This window comes from Haliotis cracherodii, unplaced genomic scaffold (genome assembly GCF_022045235.1).
Source record: "Haliotis cracherodii isolate W230 unplaced genomic scaffold, xgHalCrac1.p SCAF_18, whole genome shotgun sequence".
Taxonomy (NCBI): Eukaryota; Metazoa; Mollusca; class Gastropoda; order Lepetellida; family Haliotidae; genus Haliotis; species Haliotis cracherodii.
The window spans coordinates 15187544-15214703 of record NW_027266273.1 but is presented as its reverse complement, the minus strand read 5'-3'; the positions used below and the strand labels follow the sequence as shown (position 1 = coordinate 15214703).

The 27160-nt window shown below is 41.6% G+C and overlaps 1 protein-coding gene across 3 annotated transcripts in view; it reads left to right on the top strand.

Annotated features, from left to right (window-relative positions):
• The window catches only part of LOC139465810 (sialin-like), a 31342-nt gene extending 7169 nt beyond the window's left edge, over nucleotides 1-24173 (top strand). For all 3 annotated transcript variants that reach the window (XM_071247744.1, XM_071247742.1, XM_071247743.1), the window contains exons 2-11: nucleotides 9443-9825; nucleotides 10263-10516; nucleotides 11387-11620; nucleotides 12358-12445; nucleotides 13054-13149; nucleotides 14765-14898; nucleotides 15639-15782; nucleotides 16998-17130; nucleotides 17896-18137; nucleotides 19644-24173. In XM_071247744.1, coding sequence (XP_071103845.1) covers nucleotides 9444-9825; nucleotides 10263-10516; nucleotides 11387-11620; nucleotides 12358-12445; nucleotides 13054-13149; nucleotides 14765-14898; nucleotides 15639-15782; nucleotides 16998-17130; nucleotides 17896-18137; nucleotides 19644-19892 — 1956 coding nt within the window. In that variant the 5' untranslated portion in view covers nucleotide 9443 and the 3' untranslated portion in view covers nucleotides 19893-24173. The remainder of the gene's footprint in view (nucleotides 1-9442; nucleotides 9826-10262; nucleotides 10517-11386; nucleotides 11621-12357; nucleotides 12446-13053; nucleotides 13150-14764; nucleotides 14899-15638; nucleotides 15783-16997; nucleotides 17131-17895; nucleotides 18138-19643) is intronic.
• The last annotated feature ends 2987 nt before the right edge of the window (nucleotides 24174-27160 follow it).

Sequence of the window (27160 nt, the reverse complement as noted above, 5' to 3'; positions counted from 1 at the left end):
ATTCTCACTACCTCTCAAAACGGAGCCGTGTGGTATCTCAATGCTGGAAGCTGTAAGATGAGGTGAAATGGGGTTGAACGTCGCGTTCAAGATCATTGCACTTATGTAGCGACGTACGTGTGTGTTTGGCTGCTTGTACTTGTCCGGAATCCATTTTTAGTGTTAGCCCACTGAGATATCATGCCGCAGTTTAACATCGCTACCCCACTCAGACACAGTACACTGACCCGGAGCCGACTAGTCCTTGATTTAGCCCCTTAATGTCGAGCGCAAGACATGGTAACAACAAGTACCATCTTTTAATGTCTTTTGGTATGACGCTGGAAGCAGCTACCGCATTGTCAAACTCGCATTACAACAAGACGAGTTAAATGGCGTTAGCGTCGCATTCAAGATGGTTTCACGTGTGTGTGGCTGCTTGTACGAGTCCAAACTAATGCCGGTTTTATAGCGCTGGCCCACTGATATGCCATGTAGCATAGATACCCCACTAAGACTAAGCCACTAAGACACATCATGCTGGCTCCGAGTCAGACAGCCCTTGTCTTATCCCTTACTACCGAACTCCAGGCATGGCAACAACAAGTGCCATCTTTTAATGTTCTTCAGCGTGAAGCGTCCAGGGAATAGAACCACCTACCTTCCGCTCTTTAGGCAGAGATTTCAGTTTTCAGACCTTCCGAGGATGTTCATAAGGGTTACTATAGTAGCATCTTTTAACGCGGCCTGGCATCGAGCCACCGAACTTTCACCGTCCGTACAGACGCTCAGTCCACTAGACACGGAGGCGGTTGCCTACAAGGCAGTTACAAAGCGTCATAATACAAATAAATAAATAAAATGTGTTTTAGTTTGATAGTTGTGTGTGTGTGTGTTGTGTGTGTGTGTGTGTGGGGGGGATCTTCTGGAAATACCAGCTCATCTTCCATCATCTGAAACACAATTAGGATCGAACGAGACACGTACATCTACACTTTCGCGCTGCGCAAGCTCATAATATCAACGACTGGTTTGTAATGGCCAGATTCGATTATTTTCAGGCCGCTGTGAAATAGCTGAGACAGTGTTGTTGCGGCGTACAATAACTGACAAGGAAATAATGAAATACTATGGAAACCGGTTTTCAATGCTGGTCATGAATTACGAGGCTTTACGGTCACCTTGACATGACTAAAGGACGTTGCGGTCTCGAGTATTTAGAATATGCATGGTAACCATCACGCGCTACACCAGTTCAACAGGGTTGGGGGTGTATAATAGTGTAGCCTGTTCCTAGGTGAGGTGATGTACACCCTTGGCACATATAGCAGTCATCTCACGCAACATGTGTTATGTGTCGGCATATTAATGTAGATGAAACCTATTAGTGAGTTCATTGATGTTGTTCAGCGTCCCGACCGCCTCAGTGGTTTGTGATAGACCGCCTCAGTGGTTTGTGATAGACCGCCTCAGTGGTTTGTGATAGATTGTTAAAAGAGGACACTTGTTATCACGCCTCGGTAAAAGGGGCTGAAAGAAGGACTGGTCGACTCGGAATCAGTATACTGGTTCTGAGTGGGGTATTTTTGTTAAACTGCGGCATGGTATCTCGGTGGGCTAGGACTATAAATCGGCATCAGTCCGGAGTTGTTGAAGCAGCCACACACACAACGTGAATGGGAGTGGGGTGGGGTGGGGGTCCAAATTGTTATAGGCAGTAAACCTGAGAGAACATTTCGATATTTATTTTGGACCCCTCTCTTTAAGAAATGTTGGATCCGCCCTTGGCTACACAGTGGTTTGACATGTGTCGGTTACATTACTTGTGCATATTTACATGTATAGCCCTTGCTGGTTCTACAAAAATATACTCGACCACTGTGTAGGATTAGCATTGCTATTAATCACCAGGATAGAACACGAAATAGCTGTCGTGGTTACATGAATGTTTGCTTGTTATTGAATTATCCAGATGATGTAATGTAAATACGTGTATAGTGAGGGACTGGCTATCGAAGAGCTTAAGATCACGCACGTTCAAGTAATCACGTAGCTGTAGTAAACACGAATTGTTAAGCCATGTAAACAACTAAACAGGAAGCTGGGAGTACCGGTGCACGTGTCTTGGGTGAACCTCGGTGAAAGTGCCCGGCCATCTGCTAATGATGCAACATATAACAGTGGTTTTATATAGTGGCGCCAGTTGTTAAGGCTCGCTTGATATACGCTCGCGTAGCACATACAACAATTGTATTACTTCAGAAAGCACCACACCAGAGACGTATCCAGATTTGTTTAAAGTCGGGGGGAGTCACTGCGTATGCGTGCGTGTTGTGTGTTGGTTGCTTGTTAATAAATGGGAAATAGTCAATAATACGTACATTGTGGTATTTGTTTGGTCGCTGTGGTTCATAATTATATCAATAAAGCGATTCCGTGACTTTTTGTTGGCCAACCAAGCAATGTTTTGAATTTATGAATTTATGAATTTATGAACCGAACACAATAGGTCACGTCCCCTGTTTCCTGGCGTCCTGGGGCGGTCGGGTAGCCTAGTGGTTAAAGCGTTGGATCGTCACGCCGAAGACCCGGGTTCGATTCCCGACATGGGTACAATGTGTGAAGCCCATTTCTGGTGTCCCCCGCCGTGATATTGCTGGAATATTGCTAAAAGCGGCGTAAAACCATACTCACTCACTCACTCCGGGCGTCCTGTTCAAGAAACTGTCTTAGCGCTAAACATGTTTTAGCTAAGTCTAAATCCGAAGCTGTCAAAGTTATAAAAACTATAAAATTATCTATGAAATTAAGACATTGTTGGACCTGTCTTCGGAGGTCGCGACAGGGACAATGGCGGCCAAAAGACAGAATTTTGAAGAAAACGATTCGACAGTACAGGGGTCTACTGAATCACGTCCGACCACAAAACCGAGTGTTTACCACTTGCACTTTCAAAACACGAACAACAACAGACAAAAGCAAACAGCGCTGAAACATCGTATTTACCCGCTGTCACATGCAAAAAGCGAATCGATGACAGAGGATAGCTTAACAATCAACCTTTTCGTGCATTTCGTACATCAGTAGTTGCGTATCTGCAGGGGGCTTATTTATTTATTTATTTATTTATTTAGTGTGTAGATGTATGCATGTTTAGGACTTCCTTCTCCCATCCAGACAAAGGATGTTTGTTCAATGAGTTTACTACAACCTATCTGTTTTTGACATGTGCCCAACACAGATAACATGCATTTTCCTGATAACATTCTTTTCCTGATAGATATGTTTCCGTTCTTTTAGATGTAAAATCCTACATAGTTTGAACATAGTTAAATATTGTCTTTTTCTAAGGCTAAGCAGTTTACTCCTATTATCCTAACTTTGTTTACCAAATATTTCGCACATATAAGTTCTCCACTGCTGATGCACGTGCGACAAACTCCGTCGCAAGTTGATCGGTACATTACATGGTACAAGGTCACGGTGTCCGAAAAGAGTATTTGATCAATAGCTCGTTTTGAGAATAGGGAGACGGGGATTGTATGACAAATTCAAAATATATGAATATATTAAGATTGTGACATGTAGTGTTTCGTATCAGCCATTGTTTGTGTACAGTGTAACAAATCTGATTTCCAACATCACTTGTATTGAAGGACCTGGCCCACGTGCTATCAGGCGCGCTGTGCGTGTTGCTGGGTAATGCTTCGTGTTCCTTGACATTTGCTGCGGCTCTGGCTTCAGGGCGTCAGTACTCCGAGAAGAGATCGTTAATGCAGCCACGAGCATTCAGCATTGCTTGATTGGTCAATAAATAGTTGCGTCTCGCCTCAAAATAGACAGCCACAGACGGACATCGTGGGGAATATGCCGTTGTGGACATTCTCGGAGGACAACATGACATATCAACAACTGATGTTCGCTATCAAATTCGGTTCTAAAGTTATGCCTTTGATTACCTGGACGAGATGGATAATCATTTGCAGAGCCCAGATGCCCTAAGCCTCATTTGTAAACATGCACACATTTACTTACATAAGTATTTTTGCTTACATAAGTAAATTTACTTAAGGTGGGTAAATAGGTCATGCAAACAGTTTTGCGCACGTGAGTAGGCTATTTATACCCCTGAAGCAAATTGTACCACCAAAAGAGGTCGTGTAAAAGTATATTTACTCCCTATTAAGTATTTTACTCCATAAGCATACTTATGTCATTTAAACAAATTTATGGTATATTCAAATAAGCAAACAGATTGCATCATGCCAGGAAAAAGGCCATTCTTGCATTATCGCAAAAACCGCCAGACAGTCATATGACGCTTCTGACTATTCACGGGTTCCTCTGGCGTCATTTGCAGGTGACCTGAATATGGCTGGGAAACAGGTGTAAGCGTGGTGCGTAGTGATTTGGTGAGGCGACAGAATGTCTACTCCAGATTGGAATGAGAGAAACCTTGAAATGAAACTTGAATATCAAAAGAACACAGGGGATGTGTACCAATATGTCTACAGACATGATCAGTGATGTTCAAGAAAACTCAAGCCAAGTGTGCAATATTAGAATGCATACACTGAGAAAGTCGTTCAGGGAATGAAAAAAGAAACTGAAAACAAGCGGTAAAGGCAGACAACTGTGTGAATTTAAGTGAGTTGCGTTTAACGCCGCTTTTAACATTATTCCAAATTGAATTATATCACGGCGTGTCAGCTTAATGTGGGAGGAAAGCCCGAAGTGATGCATGTCTCAGACGTTTACTACTTCGGTGAAACCAACGAGCACGGGTATGGTGCTGACAAACCTAGAAACATATTCGGGGCGAACCGGGAGTCGAACCCACAATCATAGGTCATGACGCAACTCTGCACAGCGAATCGCGGCGCCTTAGTCGACTGGGCCCCCGTTCCCCCCGTGTAAATTTGACACAAAGCTTAACGAAATTGTGGGTGGCCATCCAGTCATTGTGCAACTGATCCCGTTTTTTAGGGGTTGTCATACATTAATGAATAAGTTTGTTATACATCATTGTTCTGCAATAAAACACATTCAGTAATTGAGATGTTGTACTTTTATTCAGAAGTTTAATAATACAAACTGCAACCTGTAAATCATTATCAGGTTTTTTTTATGGCACAGAGAAAGGTTTCCCGTGAGGATTGTTGATGGTATTTTACCACAGACAAATTTGAGAACCCTAAACATTTAATGCATTGGTGAAATACGCAGGCTGCTTGTACTTGGCAGGGGTTCATCATCGGCATGATGGTGGTCAAGGTCACCTTGGCTTGCCTCCAACTCCATGCCCATGTGTCTCATTTCAAACAGGTTCTCGTGCGGTGGGGAAGCCTAGTAGTTAAAGCGTTCGCTCGTCATGTCGAAGGCCAGGGTTCGATTCCCCATATGGATACAATGTGTGAAGCTCATTTCTGGTGTCCTCAGCCGTTATGTTGCTGGAATATTGCTAAAGGCGGCGTAAAACCATGCGCACTCACAAAGGTTCTGGAGAATCAGTCAGTCACATATGTGCTGGTAAACCCTACGTCAATAGCCCTTATGCATACGTCGCCATCTTCCCTTTAAACGTCAAAAGGTGTTCTCGGTGGCCACCCGAACCCTGCTTTGTTTGTCCTTGAACAACCTCTGTGCTGCTGCTACCTCTGAGCAACCCCTGTGCTGCTGCTACCTCTGAGCAACCTCTGTGCTGCTGCTACACTTTGTATACATGTATTGTATTTGACGTTATAAGTGCCCCGCTCTAATAAGCGCCCATGGCGATATTTGCTAATATATTTGCTAGCGAACAATCCCAATTAGCATCCCTTCCGATTGATCAATGTACACAAGACTTATTGATTCGTGTATAATACTCACACGTGTGTTATATGCACCCTTAATTGTGGGCAATTACACTCTGGAAAATATATGTCGTGTATGATACGTACATACGTTTCTTCTGTATCATTTCCGACTGTCAGCGTAAACTACTGTACGAAATTTACAATTTTTCAACTCGCCAGAATTATATTCTAATAAGAGCCTACTATTTCTAAGTGAGTGCGCCCGGGCGCTTAATACGTCGAATACGGTATGTGTTGAACGGCTTCAGTAAGCAGGATTTTAGCGGAAAGTGACATCACCCAGTGCAACTGGTATACTCATTACTTTATCCTGCCAATTGAGTTTCTTTGGTATATTGGGGAAAACATCATTGGTCTTCCCTTTAAAGTAAAGGGGCGGTCGGGTAGCCTAGTGGTTAAAGCGTTCGCTCGTCACGCCGAAGACCCGGGTTCGATTCCCGACATGGGTACAATGTGTGAAGCCCATTTCTGGTGTCCCCCATCGTGATATTGCTGGAATATTGCTAAAGACGGCGTAAATCCATACTCACTCACTCACTTTAAAGTAAATCTCCGAGAATCCAAACACATGGGTATCATGTACCCTGAATGGCCATTCCACGTTGGTGTATGTGGTGATATATTTGTAGTCACATGTGGCCTGGAGAATGGCTGAGCACCATCTCTTTCTGGTAAAGCAATGACTGGTGCAACGATAATGATGTTGGTAAAGTACTCACGGAAATAAAAAAAAAGAAGTTTTTTCGGTCTCAGATTTTAAATAAATGCAGTTCATATACAAAATATATAAATATTCAAACAAATCAATTGGGCCTTGGCACAAATACATCGTGTTAAAGGTTTTTATGTCTTTTTACACGTAAAAGTGTGTAAAAATATGAACAAAACAGACTATTGTGAAACTGAGCATAACCAGGTGAATGTCCATGACCTATGACACCTTGACGACAGGTGAAAACCGGTGCTTGAAACCCACGTGCATGTGATTTGTCAGTGGTTAGTGATTTGTCAGTGGCATTGTGGGATAGTGAATCATCGTCAAAATACAGAACGTAAAAGTAACATATTCCCTTCTCAAACAACAACTTACATGTCATTATTATTATGTACATAAACATAGCTGTTATTTTTATTGTTTTGATAACTTTTTTCCAGGCTAATTTGCATAATGCCTATAGCCTGTTTCTGCCATGTCAATTTGGACTTAGTTTTATTTTTGAATGTTGAAAGTGCCTACAAATTACCTCCTGTAAAGTACATTTTGTATTGAGCACTGAGATAAAACTAGCAAATCCAGACTAGTACTTTTCCAGTTGTTTTGTTATTTCGTATTTACATCTATACATGTAATGCTTTGTGTCGATTATTAAATCCAGCAAAACAGGTTTTTTTCATTTCCATGAGTACTTTAGCATCTATAGTCACTCTGCAACTGACATCCCTCCATTGATAAATTTTGGAGTTGAGCGTATGTAGGGAAAGTCACATATCTTGGTAGAAGTGTGTCAGATATAGCAGCACAGACTGTGTGCACTCATGTCAACACAGTTGAGATTTCAACCCCAAACAGATCACCGATAGTGCAGTATTCTGCATAGGAGGTTAGCAATATATATTTAGCAATGGCAACTCTGTGATGAAGATCAATAGCTCTATCATGGGTGTTCCACTGGCAGGGAACATTGTGGAAGCTCCTCACAAAGGAAATTAAATTGCACGAATAGCGACGTGCACGACCGTGTTTGTGTTTGTGTCAACCCTAATGGAGTTTATTGCGTCTGTTTATTGTGTTTAATATGTATTTAAAGATGATATGTGAACGAATAGCGCTCTTGATCAGCGACCGAAAACAAAATATGTCTTCGATGACTTTTAGACCGCTGTGGTATAACTGTAGTATTGTTGACTGGATCGTTCATCGACATTCAGATATACCACAACACAAGGTACCTTAGAATCCAATCTTTGCCATGTCTTTGTTAGATAGGTTATGATATACAAAGGCAAATCCTACATGACGTATTATGTCGGATTCGCGTCCAATTGTTGAAATGTTTAGATCAGTTTCTTGTGTAGTTAAGTCATTATGTCACGTCACTGTGTTGAAAATAACCTATTCTCTGATGTATTCTGCGAAAGCATGACCCCAAACCCACCTATAATATGGGGTAAGAATTGCCTGCCCGAGCACTTTGTATTGACTTGCCAGTCGAGCAAAGACTACACGAAACAATCACGTATGTATGTCACAGCGTTGAAGACATGTGCTGGGGCTGCCTCCAGAGATCAGGTACTCGTGTACGCTTTGATTTAAAGGAAGGAATAGTGACATTTTAGTATCACAATGGTTAAATAGTTGCTTGCCAAGCCGATGTCTCATTTCATAAAGCAGCTCTAGCGCTACGACTGTAGTATCAGTTTATTTGTTTGTTTGTTAAACCCTGCATTCATCAATATTCCAGCTATATGACGGCGGACTATACATAATCGAGTCTAGACCTGACCATACATTCATTGATCTTACGTGTATGCTGTCAGGGTACGATGGCACGCGATCAAGCGGTCAATGAGTATGTTCACCCTATCTGTAAGCTGCCTCTTGCGACCGGTATATAGGTTGCTGGAGACCTTTTCAAACCCGGACTCCCCGCGGCTGGATTTAAGTGATACAAAGGACGTATATACTAGTAGATATATAAACGGTGTGATATGATCTTGATTGTTATGACGATGCAGTCATCAATATTCAAGTTGTATAGTAAGTTTCGTTCAGGCTGACTAAACACCAACAATCCACTCGTGGATGTCATGCATTCGGGTCAGGATCTGATCTGCCCCGGAAACCGAACGGATGCAAAGTATTTCTAAGGACCTTTGGAGTAAGTCGGAAAAGATTGGCTAAAAATGTTTGTTTCATGTTTAAAAATGTTTGTGTGTGTGTGTGCGTGTGCGTGTGCGTGTGCGTGTGCGTGTGTTACTGTGAACGTTGTCATCAAATGACCATTTTTATGGAAAAGGGTAATTTGCTAAATTGCCATTTTGCGTTCTGGTGACCTTGACCTTTCCAAAAAGATATCATGTGTGGCATGCTTGGTTATTTCCTTTGGTACAATTAGTGGGATCAAAGCCTGTTTATATCAGTATTTCATTAATAGCGACCCCCTCCGCGTTCAAGTGGATAGAGCGTCTGCCCGGAGAGCGGAATGTCGGTGGTTCGATCCACGGCCACGTTAAAAGATGTTTCTTGTTGTTGCCCTTATGAACATCCGCGGAAGATCTGAAAAGCAAAATATCCATAACTGCAGAAAAATTGGCCCGAAGGTTGCATCCTTCACTAACATTAGTAGTGTCGGCGGCCATCTTGTTTTTGTAAATGAAATCATGTAAACATTGCTGTAACCAGAGGCAAGTAGAACAATATTGGAATATGATTCTAATATGTTCAAGAGTTTTGACGAAGAAAACATGTTAACGGATGGATATACGCACGGAGTTACACAAAGCTCGTTTTGACAATGTCAGGGTGATTAAAGAGTGACGAGAAGCAATTTAATTATTTATGAGGCCTTATCTATATCCTGTATGATTAATTTCTTTGTTTGCAGAATGTCAGGAAACCAAGTGACATCAGAGGCAAATGGGTATTCACCGGATCCCTCCGCCATGCAGAACCAGACCGGGAACACTCACCCGGGGTCCGATCAGACAGATTCTAACCAGGACAACGCACCAGCGTCTCCAACGGAACAGAACTCGACGGCGGTGGAACGTCGTGCGTTGTTCCAGAAGGAGCCATCATCTAAACGAAATTCCTTCCCAGCTAGCGACAAACGACCTGCCGAAAACCGACGGTGGTCTGACATCGATGAGGAAGGGGCAAAGCCAGGAGTTGTTTTTAAACGGCAGTCCAGCTTTGACTTTGTCCACTCCGATTCTTTCAGTAGGAAACCTCATTCTGAAAAGCTGAAGGAGATCGATCCCGAAAAAGGTTAGACTCTTCCACATCAGTACACAGCATGACCCCCGTTCAGCAGCAGATGCTTGTCGTTAAAGTCTATTAAAGGGATTATCTGGCCAAGACTCGATTATTTTGGTGAAATCCAGTTTTGAAGTGTATACCTTTTTTAAGGTCAGACCAATGTTACTTCTTGCTTGTCTTGGTCATTAAGCCAAGAATCAGGAAGCGAAATTATTTTTTAGATAAATATTTCCGGGAACGATTCGATGCTATTTCGTTAAAAAAATAAGAAAACCTGAAATTAAAATATATAATTTGAAACAAAACAGAGATACATACTAGCAATATATGGGGTAGAAAAGTCGATAGAACCCCAAAAATAATTGGCCAAACGGTCTTGCCTATTTAGCGATATAATGTGTGTTGATATAAATCTAAATCTAACAAAAACATGTTTTCCCCCGTAGTGCCATGGTGGACTTCGCAGCGTTTTGGGTTGTCCATTTTGTGGTTCTTCGGCTTCCTGTGTCTGTACTCACAGAGGGTGAACCTCAGTATAGCCATTGTCTCCATGGTCGACCACGAAGCCCTGAAACACTCGCAGCAGGTGACCTATACTGTCGCCAACATGACCAATGAGACACAATACAATGCAACATCGCCGGCAACGAACATATCTGAAGAAGAACAGTGCCCGGTTTCCTCCTCCAAGAGCACCACGGTACGGAACGCATATTTACACATTTAAATATACCTATCGAACCCTAACAAATGGCTGGAAGATAAAAAGTAACACGTGACTAAAAACGTCACCTTGTAAATCCCTGTCATACATGACACCACCTTGCGGAGAAAAATAAGACCCACGTATCTCATGCTTGTGGCAAAACCCTTTTCATATTCATATGAAAGCTCCATTGTACAATTCCGACTTTATCATAAGCATGTGTTCATGAATCATAATGAAATAATGATTATACCAGGTGCTTGCAAAAATATGAGCGTACCCTGTACAACCTGTAACATCCGTCACGAACACATGCAAATCAATTGTTCACCTAAAACAACAAAACACACCGGAATATGGTGATTTTATGTCGCTTGACAACATCCACTCCGAATCCCCGTTGAATATGTAGCGAAAGAGGACATTAATTTTACAGTTTAGTTTTCAGAAAGAACAACATGTAGCACTTGGATCAAGCTACTGGTGGGGCAGTGTCTTTTTAGTAATATTTGTAAAATCCTTAGAAACGAGTGTAGGCCCAGTCGTCTGACGCCGCAATTCGCTGTGCAGAGTTGCGTCCCTTTGGCGCGCCAGAAACTGTTATCGTGGCTTCGATTTCCAGTTCGCCCCGATTATGTTTCTAGGTGCTCGTGCTCGTGGGTTTAACCGAAGTGGTAAACGTCTGAGACCTGCATGACTTCGGGCTATCCTCCCACATTAAACTGACACGCCGTGATATAGCTGGAATACTGCTCAAGCAGCGTTAAACCCAACCCACTCACTAACTCTCTAGAAACAAGCCAGTCTGTTTCCGGAAGTCATTGGTCAACTTGAGACATGTATCAATTGTCTTTATTTCCCCAGGGTGGAGAGTTCGTGTGGAGCAAGCAGCTCCAGGGTCTCATCCTTGGTTCTTTCTTCTGGGGGTACCTCGTGCTGCAGGTGCCCGGGGGGTGGCTCAGCGAGAGGTTCGGCGCCAAGAAAGTGGTGGCCTTTGCAATGTTCCCTGTGGCCATCTTCAATCTGTTGACGCCAGTTGCTGCGCGGACTGACCCCTATCTCTTCCTCGCAGTCAGGGTCATCGTTGGATTAGGGGAGGTATGAAATACAGCGGAATATATCTTATATATATTCGTAGCCTCCCAAGACAAAAAACTCGCCTTCGTCATAAATTTGGCGACAGTGTTGTCGATGTTTCATAACAAAACGCGTCCCGGAACCTCTTACTTGGCATGAACGCCGACTGAAATAAGGATCGGGTGTTCACAATAGGGATCGGGTGTTCACTATGTGTGTCGCAAACAGTCGGCGTAGGTCGTTTTCGTGGTAACGACAATTGTTTTTCCTGGGCCAAACTCGTTTATTATCGTCTTCTTGGATAAAACTGTAATATTGTTGACAGCGTAGTAAACTAGCATCAACAACTGACCAACTCAACTATTGGTGAATTCTCCTCCTTCGAGACAAAAACGTGTAACTTGATATTAAAAACATCCCTAGTTGACAGCAACAAGACACTGCCAAAATATAACTCCATAATTCCAACCTAGTTCGGCAAAAGTAGAAACTGGACTTATATAGTCAGTGAACTCCCTTGCCTCAGGGGAGAGGATACACCACCAAGGGAGATCACTCTAATTTACTAAATGCCGGGTTCCTATCCCCACAGACCATCAGAACACTCGACATTGTATGAGTGTTTCATTCAGTTTGCCGCGACTAACAATTCACTACTACATTTACCACATTCTATATGTGCACAAGTTATCCTTGCTATTGTGTTTTATAGAACATATTGAAGTTACAGTTATTACATGATTTACCTTCTGTCACAGGGCGTCTTGTACCCAGCGGCGCAGGCCTTCTGGGCGAGATGGTCTCCACCCCATGAAAGAAGTCGACTTATAGGATTCTCGTATGCGGGTAGGTTATCCCTGGGCTGGTACCCGCATTGCTGTACTTACCCACTTGTTAATCAGGCGACATATAGTGAGAAATATCTCAGGTTATACTTATATTAAAATAATATTTTTTTACAGGTATTGATAAATATTGCCAAGAAAATAAGTTAAGACAATCTTAGGTCAGTGTTTCCGTGAAACTACTTCTAGCAATGCTGTGCGTCCAGTCGCAACGTTATGAGTGTGTGAGTATGGTTTGACGCCGCTTTTAGCAATATTCCAGCAATATCACGGCAGGGGACACCAGACATTGTACCCATGTCGGGAATCGAACCCGGGTCTTCGGCGTGACGAGCGAACGCTTTAACCACTAGGCTACCCGACCGCCCCCGCAACGTTATGAACAACAAAGAGAAAGGGACGCCTACATCCACATCTTCTGAAGCAAAATTTGCCGACATAACACATTAGAGATCATGAAAAGTTTTGGGGATATTTTTTGTCGTGAAGACTGAACACACAATTTCATAACATATCCCCAAAAATATTCATGATTCCTAATAACTTTTTGTTCAGTATATTGGTTCAAACTTGTTGATTTTAAGTCGAAGTCATTTTTTCATCTTTCAGGTGGTCAGTTTGGCAACGCCATGATTTTCCCCGTCGGCGGCTACCTGTGTGCATACGGCTTCGACGGCGGTTGGCCCTCTGTGTTTTATGTTATAGGTAAGACGGCCAGATGTAGTGGGTGGTTAGGTGGGTTTTTCAAACAGCTTTGTACAGTTTTAATGTTATACCACGGCATGTCAGCTTAATGTTGAAGGCAAGTCCAGAATGACGGTAATCGTTGGTCACTTTGCTGAATCCCACTGACACGCATAGACATCAACACACATACTGGTATACAATCGACCCTAAGGTTATGTTTGGGATTGTAAAACCCCAGGGAAGAAGGGCGGGGGAAGGTAAGACCGAGGTCATGCTCCCGAGACTCTCTGTGGTTTATAATATCATGAATAACCGAGGAGGAGTGTTTTATCAAGGTTAGATACCGTCAAATTACGAAAGCATAATTGTGCCACTTTGGTTACATATATATTTATATTTAAATCGAAATTCCTCGTTATTTCAATTATTTGTTATTTTCGAGTTTTTTCTCGTTATTTCGATTATTTTTTCGTAATTTCATTTTTTTTTCTCTCGCTACCCCTTTTCTCGTTACTTCGACTTTTATCTTTCGTAATTTCGATTTTATTCGAATTTTTCAAATAAACTTGAAATAACGAGAAGATAATCGAAATTACATGAAAAAAATCAAAGCAACGAGAAAATAATCGAAATAACGAGGAAACAATCAAAATTTCGAGTTTTTGAGATGAACTTGCAATAAAATATTTGGAAGTAAGGAGAACAAACTCGTTATTTCGAGGAAATAACTGAAATAACGAAAAAATAATTCATGTAACGAAAAAGAACTCGAAATTCCGAGAAAATAATTAAAATAACGAGAAATGTCGATTAAAAAAAATTAATGCCACCATTAGGCTTTCCTATCAAATAAGGCACAAATATGTAAAACATATGAAAATATATCAAATATCGATCCATAAAAAATATTGACTGGTTTGTCTCCCTCATACAGAAATGGACCGACCCAACCGGTGCCTGGTTAATTTCGCACGTGCAACACCTAACTCGACAAAAACAATCGGACGGCTAATGACTATCATAAATTACGAAGTTATAATCATTTAAAATTTGTAAACAATTTACAAACATAATTTATTATAATTATGTTCCAAATAATATTTTCTAAAATTTCCGATGTATGACGTCAAAAACCTATCCTTTATACGTATAGCCTCAGTGACCGAATAGGCAGTGAGCTCAGAAAAGAATGACATATGCCGGTTCAGTCATTGAAGCCGGCAATGAAGATCAAAACCTGTTGTGAACAAGAGTGTGGTATTCTGTATTTCGACAAGTACTTTTCCGTTAATGCGTGAAATTGATTTTTTGTACTCGCGAAGATCCGGGTTAGAATATATCTTCCACAACCTATGCATGTGGTATAAGGCGATTATGCTTGTCGAAAGAGGCGATTAATTGTATCGGCTGGTCAGGCTCGCTGACTTGGTTGATGCATGTCATCGTATCACATTTGCGTAGATCGATGCTCATGATGTCAATCACTGGATTGTCTGGTCCGGACTCGATTTTTTTACGGACCGCCGTCACATAGCTGGAATATTGCTGAGTGCGGCGTTAAGCAACGAACAAACAAACATAATTGCTAGTTGTTCTTGTAACTAGGCATTTAATCAGGACATGACTTTTTCAGGAAGCGTGGGGTTCATCTGGTGTGTATTCTGGTGTATTTTCGCCAGCAACTCCCCCGCCGACTCCCCGAGGATCTCGGAGATAGAGAGGAAGTACATTGAGTACTCTGTTGGACCACTGAACAAAGGCAAGCGGGTAGGTGGTCCACGCACCCCCTGCAGGGTTGTGTGTTTGTTGTTTAACGCTGCACTAAGAGATGTTCAAGACATATGACGGCGGCCTGCAACTAATCGTGTCCTGGCCAGACAATCCAGTGATTGATATGAGCAACGATCCATCTTCCCGAGGCAAATGAGTTATCTGACTGTAAAAGTCCAGTTTCCACCCTTGCTGAACCAGGCTGCAATTTTGTGGCTCGGTCGTAGTTGCCACCAGTGTCCCATCTTTGGGGTGTCATGGACGCTTGCATTTTATGCAACGTTTACGTTGTCGATAGTGACGGTCTTCTTCTCCTGAGGAAGGGATACGCACGGAACTTTCTGATTTCACGTTGAACTACTTACATTAGACGTATTTCGCAATGAGTTTGAGTAAATAATATGAAGGGGTTGCTTCTGATTTTGGCTGAGTGAGTTGGGTTTAACGCCGCTTTTAACAGTATTCCAGTTATATCACGGCGTGTCAGCTTAATGTGGGAGGAAAACCCGAAGTGATGCAGGTCTCAGACGTTTACCACTTCGGTGAAACCCACGACCATGGGTATGGTGCTGACAAACATAGAAACATAATCGGGGCGAACCGGGATTCGAACCCACAATCATTTATACATATATATACATGGTTGATATTTTGGTTGTTGATAACTTATGTGTTTTATACCTGGGTTATCAGATATTGATGCCAACGATTTCATGGTTTTAATACTCCTTTCACAGACCACTCCCTGGAAGTCTATCTTCACGTCCCGGGCCGTGTGGGCCATCATCGTCGCCCACGTGTGCGGCAACTACGGGATTTACATGTTGCTGACGCAACTCCCAACATACATGAAAGATGTGCTCAAGTTCGATATTAAGGCAGTAAGTTTCACCTCCTTGACAAGTTGTTTCTTGTTATAAACCAGATCAAAGCCTACAGCGACGAAATGAAATTGTTGTGTCCGTCAACACTGCCTCTGTTTGCCCGTCGCCAGTCCTTCTGTTCGGGTCACGGGTCACTTAGTGATCCTATGCGCACAATTCACTCGACGGAGTTGCGTCCCTTTGCTGTACCAAGATGTGCTGTATGTGGTTTCGATCGGCTGGTTAGTTAGCACGATATTAGTGCTTATGTGTTCCAGAAAATATTGACAATATATTTTGCCTACATTTCTATACATTTCTGATGAACTGAGAAAGCAGACCTTGTTACGGTAAATGCGTTGTGAAAAGATGTTCGTTCATCTTATAAATATTATTGTCTTGAAGCAGTGCCCGAAGAAGTATTCACTTAACGCTCTCCTCCTATTTCAGTTGACACGCCATGACAGGAATCCTGTTCAAAGCAGTGTTTACCCTGTCTTGTGTTTCAGAATTACCTGTTTTCCATGCTGCCTTACCTGTGTTTCAGAACGGCCTGTTTTCCATGCTGCCCTACCCGTGTTTCAGAACAGCCTGTTTTCCATGCTGCACTACCTGTGTTTCAGAACAGCCTGTTTTCCATGCTGCCCTACCCGTGTTTCAGAACAGCCTGTTTTCCATGCTGCACTACCTGTGTTTCAGAACGGCCTGTTTTCCATGCTGCCCTACCCGTGTTTCAGAACAGCCTGTTTTCCATGCTGCACTACCTGTGTTTCAGAACGGCCTGTTTTCCATGCTGCCCTACCCGTGTTTCAGAACAGCCTGTTTTCCATGCTGCACTACCTGTGTTTCAGAACGGCCTGTTTGCCATGCTGCCCTTCCCGTGTTTCAGAACAGCCTGTTTTCCATGCTTCCCTACCTGTGTTTCAGAACGGCCTGTTTTCAATGCTCCCCGTCTTTCTGTTTCAGAACGGCCTGTTTTCCATGCTTCCCTACCCGTGTTTCAGAACGGCCTGTTTTCTATGCTTCCCTACCCGTGTTTCAGAACGGCCTGTTTTCCATGCTGCACTACCCGTGTTTCAGAACGGCCTGTTTTCCATGCTGCACTACCCGTGTTTCAGAACGGCCTGTTTTCTATGCTCCCCTACCCGTGTTTCAGAACGGCCTGTTTTCTATGCTGCCCTACCTGTGTTTCATAACGGCCTGTTTTCAATGCTCTCCGTCTTTCTGTTTCAGAACGGCCTGTTTTCAATGCTGCCCTACCTGTGTTTCTGGTTCTTGATCACCGTCTCCGGGGCACTGGCCGACCTGCTCATATCTCGGAACATCCTCAGCGTGGCCTGGACCCGCAAACTGATGACCTGCATCGGTATGCATCTGCACGTACAGTTCATTACGCCATAATAAATTATTATGTGATTTTCATCCCATGCACTCTGGGCCACCTTCCCAACTAACATCATTGTATTCACCCTCTGTACCTACACATCCGAGACAGTTATTGTACACAGATGTCTTGAAAAATGAAATATGATATATATGATACATGTAGTATCATGTAGAAGTTCTAATTGATAACGTATTGTGGCCTTTTTGGAACACCTTCCACTATGTAATCTTTCTCACAATACACACATGAATATCGTTAGTGTTTATTAAAGATATCATCTTCACTTCTTCAAAAGAATATATGTATATGCTAGAAATAATTTTGTTGCTAACTATGAAACGTATTTCGTGGCATTTCATAATCAATCCTTTTCAAAATAATTGATTTTTGTTACACCAAATATGATGTTATTTACTGTATTCTCGAACGAGAATAGTTATGGGACAGACTATAGTTGAAAGATTGAAACTGTTTATACATCTAGTATTTTTGACCTGGGGATCCCGTGTTAGAATAGGCCCTAGAGGCGATGGATCGGTTATCATGTTATCAATCACTGGTTTGTCTGGTCCTGACTCGATTAAGACAGCCGTTATATGAATGGCATGTTGCTGAGTGCGGCTTTAAACAAATAACAATCAAGGATGTCCAGTCGAGTATTATGAAATGAAAATGGTACATCGATCAGTGTTTTCAGATAATGATGTTCATCCGTGTCTTCATCCATCACCTACATCCACACAGGTACAATAGCTCCTGCAATGTTCCTGATTGGGACAGGATATATGGACTGCACCCAGCAGGCCGGAGCTGTCGTCATGGTGACGCTGGCGGTGGGACTCTGCGGCTTCCACTTCAGCGGCCACTTCATCAACCACGGGGATGTCGCGCCACAGTATGCTGGGACTATTTTCGGGATCAGCAACACCGCAGCTACAGTCCCAGGTATCCTTGCGCCCTACGTCGTCGGAGCGATGACCAAAGATGTAAGTGCAATAACTATTACAAAATTAGTTTGTACTTTAAGTCCACGTATCACTGCGCAATGTAAATTTCGTGTGAGGTGATTAGACTACGTAATATGTAGATACATGTTTGTAATTCTATAATGTGTGGAAAAAGCTGATTTTATCTGTTTCGGGAATAATATATTTCTAATATTTGAATATGACCAATTCTTTGACCCTAGCTGATTTTGTTAGGACATCTAGAAAATTACAGTACAAACTCACGGTAAAAGATCCATCTCGGAAAATGGCTTTGAGTGTTATGAATTTTTTTCTCGTTGATTAAAAAATCGTCCTTAATTTTCACTCATTTTAGCCACTTTTGTGTAGGTGTATGACGTAAGAATTTCAAAACTTGCAAGTATAGGGAAGATGAAGACCAATTGTTCGCTACTGAACATGTCTGATAAGTCTCACAACAGCATATAAAGGGACTTCCAAATTCCAGTAGGACCCCAAGCTCGCTGACTTGGTCAATGCACGCCATCGATCCCAATTGCGTGGGATCAAGTCAGCCAGTCTGACCGTACAGTGTTGTGAAGACGTGGAATCATGATGTAATAAAATGCTATAAAAAATATGAAAAGAAATTATGAAGAGATCAATTAACTTGGTTAATTAAAACTTGGTTAATTACATGCACAATAAATTGACAAACTCAAAAAGTAAAAACTTGCTTTTATTTATCTTGTACATTTAACAAAAACGTTCTATTGTAGTCCAGATCTTGTTTTAACTGATTAGAGGAAACAGCAAGAAACTCTGATAAGTCACAATAACAACATTCTGACACTGTAAAATTAGGTTTTCACTGCTACATAAAACGAGGAAAATAATCCGAGGATTTCATGAAAGGATATTGATTGACACATATCAACCCGTTATAGGGGATTAACGGGATCGGCCTGATGCATGCCATCGTATCCCAATTACGTAGATCGATTGTCATGTCAATCACTGGATTGTCTGGTCAAGACTCCATGATTTACAAACCGCTGTCATATAGCTGGGATATTGCTGAGTGCGGCGTTAAACTACAAACAAACAAAACAAACATACAAAACAGTAGGGCCTAAGGGACCTTATCGTTCTTTAAGTGTCATTCTTCCTGTTACTCCTGCCGTGACAGTCACAGCTGTCTGTTACACTTCGAACAGGTAACCGGAAGGTGTTCATTCTCATCTGTGTTTCCGGGCACGGGTGACCCAGTCGTCTAAGGTGCCGCATTTCGCTGTGCAGAGTTACGTCCCTTGGACAAGCCAGGAACCTATGATCGTGGTTTCGAATCTCGGTTCGAACCGATTATGTTTCTAGGTTTGTCAGCACCATACCCGTGCTCGTGGGTTTCACCGAACGTCTGATACCTGCATCACTTCGGGTTTTCCTCCAACATTAAGCTGAAAACGCCGTGATATAACTGGAATACTGTTTAAAGCGGCGTCAAACCCAACTCACTCACTCACTCCCTCACTGTTCTCTTCACAGGGAACGAGAGAACAATGGCTGTCAACCTTCTACGTAGCCGCGGCTATATACTGCTTCGGGGCTATCTTCTACCTGTTTATGGCGATGGGCAACGTGCAGCCATGGGCCGAGGCCAGCGACATGAACAACGCCGGTGAACAAGACAACATGGTGACGTTAAAACTGAACGACATCACAGAGGAGGGCCAGAATGGAGATCAGGACCACCCGGGACGGATGCTCATGACGAATGACAGGAAGGATGTTTGAGGATGCAGATGGTGTTTGAGGATACAGGTGACTAGCATATCTGAGGATTGCGTTGGGAACTTAGGTCCGTCCCTGTGCCCACCGTCCAGTCGAAAGTAGATATAAATCAAAGGGACCAACGTTGATCTCCAAAATAATACATGTAGAAGCTTCATATGAAACAAAAGTATAATATATTTACAAGAGCCAAGCTCCATGCAAAAGTATTTTTTGCCATATATCTCCTTGTCCACCCTTATAGCAGGTCTTTTTAGTCGAAGCCAACCCTTTGCAGGCTCACTGAAGTACAGACAGACAATTGTACTGTCCACTGTGACCTAGCCAATGCGCATGCGTTGGTCGTAACGGAAGCGTGACGTAAAGGCACACATATGCCTGGTTAGGTTTTTCAGACTATTTGGTTTACGATAAGTCGATCCAACTATTTATTCCCGTCGCGTCTGTTATCATATTTGTAAACAATATGTTTATAAACAGATCGACCAAAGTGGATCTGTATATAAGGGAAGCAACTCTTGACTCGATGTAGCCACTGCTCAAACATCAATAAGTAAGAGATCGCTTGTGAAACAATTGTATACAACCACCGTTGGTTTAACGCCGCACTCAGCAATGTTCCAGCTCAATGACGGCGGTCTGTAGAGAACCGAGTCTGGACCAGACAATCCTGTGATTGAAAATATCGATTCACGCAATTGGGATACGATGACATGCATCAACAAAGTCAGCGTGCCTGACCACCCGATCCCGTTAGCGCCTTTTACGACAAGCATAGTCGCCTTTTACGGCAAGCATGGGTTGCTGAAGACCTATTCTACACAACCACCGACCCGTATTTGTAAACACATGCATTTATAAACAAGGAAATACATGTCCTTACCTGAAACCTGGGCAGGCCCATGGGCGAGATGGTGTAAATATTGAGTTTTTAAACTTCTTTTTTTTCATTTTTTCTTCCTTAGTATGTTCCCATGAAAACAGCATGCTTATTTTTGTAAATACCTTTGACCGAGACTGGGAAAAGACCGTAGGGTTTCTGGACTTTTGGGTTTCCAGAATTAAAATGGGACGTGTTAATTAGTAAATATAGACATACCCCATTTGTCAGATACTTAAGTTGGCATTTGTGATTTTAAGGTATCTGACAAATGGGTTACCTGAGAAATGGGGTGTGGCCCTTTGAGCGGAGAATCTAAACTTGAAAAAGAAGTGCATGGTATGTGTATTGGAAGCGCCTGTCGTAAGAGATTACCTGTTGTCATGCAAGGAGGAGAGAATCTATTATCATTGTTATATATATTTTGATATATATTTCTTGTTGCCATTTTGCCGTGTACGTGTTTATTAGTTTATTTTGTATAGGCTTGTTACTGTTTTGGGATATAAATGTACATACATATATATTTACGTTTAAGACGTTTTCCGGTGATCGTCATAATCCCATTGACGATATTGCCCAAATGTGATAAATTAAGTTCAACTTGAAGAATCTCACAACATTGCATGTGTATGTCACACAGGAAGACCACCATTTCCTCCTGTAGAATCTTTCCTCATTAGTCGTCATAGAATCAAGCCATCTCATTGGTCATATCCATACAACTCGACTGGTCGGCCTTAACGGTCAAAAAGGTTGGCTCAGTGCCAACAACTTACCTTAATCTTTAAGGTGAGGCAATTTTGGGACAGTCCGTCGTTAGCCCGTTGATGTTGGAACAGTTTTATGAATTACAAATGCGGATCCAGCATTTCTTAAAAGGAGGGATCCAAAATATCAAAATACTCTCTCAGATAGTTTTACTGCCTTCATCAAGTGTTTCTTAGTTTGTTTTCTACGACACCCTAGAAAGGTCTAGGAGGGGAAGCAACGTATTTTGTCCGGCAGCGGGACATGGGAATATGTGAATATGGGATTATGTGTTGTTACGTTACAAGATGTTATTTAGTTAGTTTAAACATATTTTATTCAGATTGAAATGAATTTGAAACAAGTTATCCAACTTAGGACTCCCTCTCCATGGTATTTACAAAGCTTGTACAGTAAATCATATACAGGGAAGACAGAAAAGAAGAGGAGTGTTTAGATATAAAAGAAATGTGCAAAAGAGAGACTAGTATATTTACATTAAAGTGTTACCCAAATCTCTTTGTATGACTCATAAACATTTGCACTGCCTTAAAGATATGTTGATTTTCGATAATGGACAAACATTCATTTCCGTTTAACATCTTAAATCTAATCTAAATCAAATTTAACATTTTTGTTCACGCGTTCTGTAAAATGTCTCGAACATTTTTTTAACATAGGTTTTCTTTGGCGGACTAACAATGGACACTTTAACAAATAATGAAATGCGTTTTCACATGGATTACCACATTGACATATTGGATCACATTTTATCTCTATTCTGTATAAATAATACTTTAACTGGTTTTTCGTGTATCTTAATTGAGTATGATAAATATTCAACTTTCTAACACCATAGGACAAATGTGGAGGTGCAATAACTTGCACTTTTTGTATGTACGTCTTGAATTGGGTGGAAATGTACAGTTTCTACTTGCTGCAGGAATAGTGTTCAATAACCTTACAGTTGATGGATGTTATTTCGTCCAATAGGAATTCATTTATTATTAGAGTGATCATTAAATCGTAACAGCCATTAGCCGTGGCACATGGAACGCATAACATTGTCTGTGTACGCTGTGTAACCATCCTTCCAAGTTGTATGCGATTGTTGATGGCAATTTGCAACCCTCCAATTGAGGAATAGAGACTTGTATTTTCGTACGTATACCGTATTCCACGTAATAAGCGCCCAGGGCGCTCTCACAATTAGAAATAGGGGTCTCTTATTAGAATATTTTTCTGGCGGGAAAAAACAGAGTTGAACGATAAATTTCGTGGTTTATGCTGACGGCCTGAACTGTTTATATACGACAGATATATTTTTCCAGAATTTAATTGCCCATAATTAATGGAGCATATAACACACGAGTGCGTATTATACACGAATAAATAAGTCTTGTGTACATTGATCAATCGGAAGGGATGCCAATTGGGATTGTTCACTCGCCAATATATTGGCAAATATCGCCGTGGGCGCTTATTAGAGCGGGGCGCTTATTACGTCGAATACGGTAATACACACACATATACACACTGGGGTGGCCTTCAGCCATTCCCAACTTGTAAAGATGCTAAAGCTCGTCCATAGACTTGGGTAGGTGCTGAAGTTGCCGTCAACGTCATGCGTGGCGGTCTCGGTGTGTAATCAGGGTAATTATCAATTACTAAGGCATTGCTACCATATGCTTTCAACAACATATGTGACCAACCATGAGATAAGGGGCCATATGGGTGAAACGTTACATTTTGACTTCTCATTATATTTTAAAACTATAGACCCGTGATGATCCGGGGTAGAATAGGTTTTCCACAACCCATGCTTGCCGTGAAAGGCGACTATGCTTGTCGTAAGCGACGACTAACGGGATCGGGTGGTCAGGCTCGTTGACTAGTTGAAGCATGTCGTCGATCCCACTTGCGTGGATCGATGCTCATGATGTCAATCACTGGATTGTCTGGTCCGGACTCGATTATTTACAGACCGCTGTCATATAGCTGGAATATTGCTGAGTGCGGCGTTAAACAACAAACAAACAAATGAAACTACAATATCTTAGGAACACAAACATTCAATTCACAAGCTTCAATTCATATTTGTTACAGAGATACTTGAGATCAAACATTTGGACTCATTTTCCGACCTATAACTGTTTATGTAATAATTGCAGTTTTTAAATATGATTTATTGAAAGTGGATATGTATGCTGAAATATTTTGAAATAATGTTTTTATTACAATACGAACTAACGAGAGAGGAATAATATAGTTTTTTATTACTTGCCCGTGAAGAGATCACCCGTTTAATAAACATGCAGCTGTATTACACATTGTGTAATACCAAAACGCGTGCTTATGTACTCTCGGAACACGTTTCACGAACAAATATTGAAAGCTCTCAACATCGCTTGGCTTATTCAAAGACATTGCGTGTGGAGTTGATAGATCACTGAGAGGAGCTTATGCACACTCGATGACCCCAGCAACCTTGTTGCTAGGGTGACGTCACATGGCATTGTTTCGCCGATGGGTCTTGCAACAAAATTCCACAAATTACGTCATCGGGTATTGTGACGTTATTGTAAAGTTTGAGGTACAAGGCCCGTTCCACAAGGCGATCGTATTGTAGAGCAACGACAGTCGTTAGTCTAAGTTAAAGTATGTGAGTTGCGAGATAGTCTTAGCCGTACGATAATTTTGTGAATTCTAAAGGTGGACTGTTGTATGGTATTAAATTCATACCTTTCAACTTTTGACGTGTTTGAAGTATTATTCTGTTAAACTCAATTGGACTATGCCGTGGATCGTGTAGGTGTCAGCTAGCCTATTCATACTCAACAGTATAATTCTAAAAACGTTGTAAATGGCAAGTAATAAATAAAATACTAAACTCGCTCCCGTGTAAAACCAATTTTATGAAACTCGTGAATAGTTGTGGCATCTGACTCGCTTTCGCTCGTCAGATACCAGAACTATTCACTCGTTTCATAAAATTGGTATTACACGGGAGCGAGTTTAGTATTCTATATATACAGTCCGCACACTGAAGTAAGTTGACGTCAAACGACATTATGACGTCACAACACTATTGTATCCCAGCAACCATGAGGTCCCTTTTCTTCTGGTTGGTCACATATGTTATCCAGTTTGCATACGTTGAACATTAGTCCGGTGAACTCATTGGAACGAAATTATTCATATATGTTCTAAAGGTGTGAATTTGTGTTATTTGTTGTAGCTAATGCGTTTCATACAGATAGGTTTTGTGTGCTAATCAGACACATGGATTGTATCCGCATTTATGTTGGAATAATTATGTCACGGTACAAACGCGATCTGTTGTCTCAACGGTTCATTAATGTAATCGACCACCACGTGTTAAGGGTCAAATACAGTCAAACTTCGTTAATACGGACATTACTGTTGTTTGGGAATCGTCCAGATTTACAAGTATACTGATGTTTGTGTTTGTTGTTAAACGCCGCACTCAGCAATATTCCAGCTATATGACGGCGGTCTGTAAATCATGGCGTCTGGACCAGACAATCCAGTGATTGACATGACAATCGATCTACGTAAAAGGGATACGATGACATGCATCAAGCCGATCCCGTTATCGCCTATCACGGGTTGTTATGTGTCAATCAATATCTATTCATAAAATCCTCGGATTATTTTCTTCGTTTTATGTAGCAGTGAAAACCTTATTTTACAGTTTCAGAATGTTGTTATTGTGACTTATCAGAGTTTCTTGCTGTTTCCTCTAATCAGTTAAAACAAGATCTGGACTACAATGGAACGTTTTTGTTAAATGTACAAGATAAATAAAATCAAGCTTTTACTTTTTGAGTTTGTCAATTTATTGTGCATGTAATTAACCAAGTTAATTGATCTCTTCATAATTTCTTTTCACTTTTTTTATAGCATTGTATTACATCATGATTCCACGTCTTCACAACACTGTACGGTCAGACTAGCTGACTTGGTTGATGCATGTCATCGATCCCAATTGCGTAGATTGATGCTCATGATGTCAGTCACTGGATTGTTTGGTTCAGATTCGATTATTTACAGACCGCCGTCATATAGCTTGAATATTGCTGGGTGCAGCGTTAAACAACAAACAACAACAACAACAACACGAGGACAGGCATATCAGGGAATACTGTTTTCATGTTTAAAGTAAACAAAATAATGCTATTAATTTAACACCAAGCATTCCTTTCCAGTTACTTTACATCTGTATGTAGGAAATTTTGCTGACAACAACAAGTAATTCATAACTTCAGAATCATCGTTCTCTTCACTATACAAAACAACATTCCTGTAATCATCTTTCTTCGTTATGGTTATAAACTATAGAAAACTACGAAATCCAACAAAAATGGCAAAACATTTTTTGCAATAAAAAAAGGGTATGGTATTATGGTATCTAACTTCGATAATATTAATAATTTCTGTAATAATGTTTTCGGATGACCTTCTTTACAAACCACAATGTGATTACAATAAATTGTATCTTCACAAGTTTGAGTGAATGTGTTTGGTTAAACGCCTTTTTGCACAGTATGCTAATTATATCACGGGTTGTCAGCTTAATGTGGGAGGAAAACCCAAAGTGATGCAGGTCTTAGACGTTTATCACTTCGTTTAAACCCACGAGCATGAGTATCGTTCTGACAAACCTAGAAACATAATCAGGTCAAACTCGTATTGGAACCCACGACCACAGGAATTCCCGTAGGAATGTCTTTGGGGTGACAGAGGAAGACAAACAAGGTACAGCTTGAGCAAAATGAAGCCGCAAAGCTCATCACATGACGTCGAATGCCCGACCACATACCGGCTGCCAACGAGACAGGGGGTCATGGTCAAGCTGCTGGTATTGGTCTACAAATCACTCCATGGTCTGGCTCATGTGAACCTACAAGAACTTACAAGGTGTCAATAAACTGAACGGGCGCAATAAGATATCCTGCAGGATAAATAATGGTGGTGCCACCAACAACGTATTCAACCGTTTGCAGAGATGGCACTGCTCTATGGAATGGCTTCCACTGGATGTCTGGAGAACCAAGGATGTCCGCAGCTTCAGGTCATCATCAAGACCATCCTCTTTAAAAGAGAATACGACCCTTGAGGTAGTATCTGGATAAGATGAGCTAATTAAATCTTAAATTTATTAATTCGTTCTTAACGAGCAACAGTTTCTTGTGACTTTGAACATATGACGCATGTACCAAAATCATTATGTACATGAAAAGGAATGTTTGTGTTTTGTTTGTTGTTTTACGCCGATCTCACGGATATTCCAGTTATGCGATGGCAGTCTGTAAAAGAATCCAGCCTGGACCTGACAAACCAATGATTGATATAATGAGCAACGTACCACGCCCTTTGGGATGATGACAAGCCATCCACCATATCACGGAGCATGACCGGAAGATCCATTGTGTCGGAGATTGTTAGAGACCTATTCTAATCTGGAATGCCCACAGGGTAACAGGAATGAGCGTTCCAATGTCATATTTGTTGTGTTAGGTTTGCTTACAGTATATGAGATCAACTGTGTTCGCGCTATTATGCGATGACGTCACGTTCCCCCGCATCGGAAGTGACGTCATCACCAAGTTCATCGTTC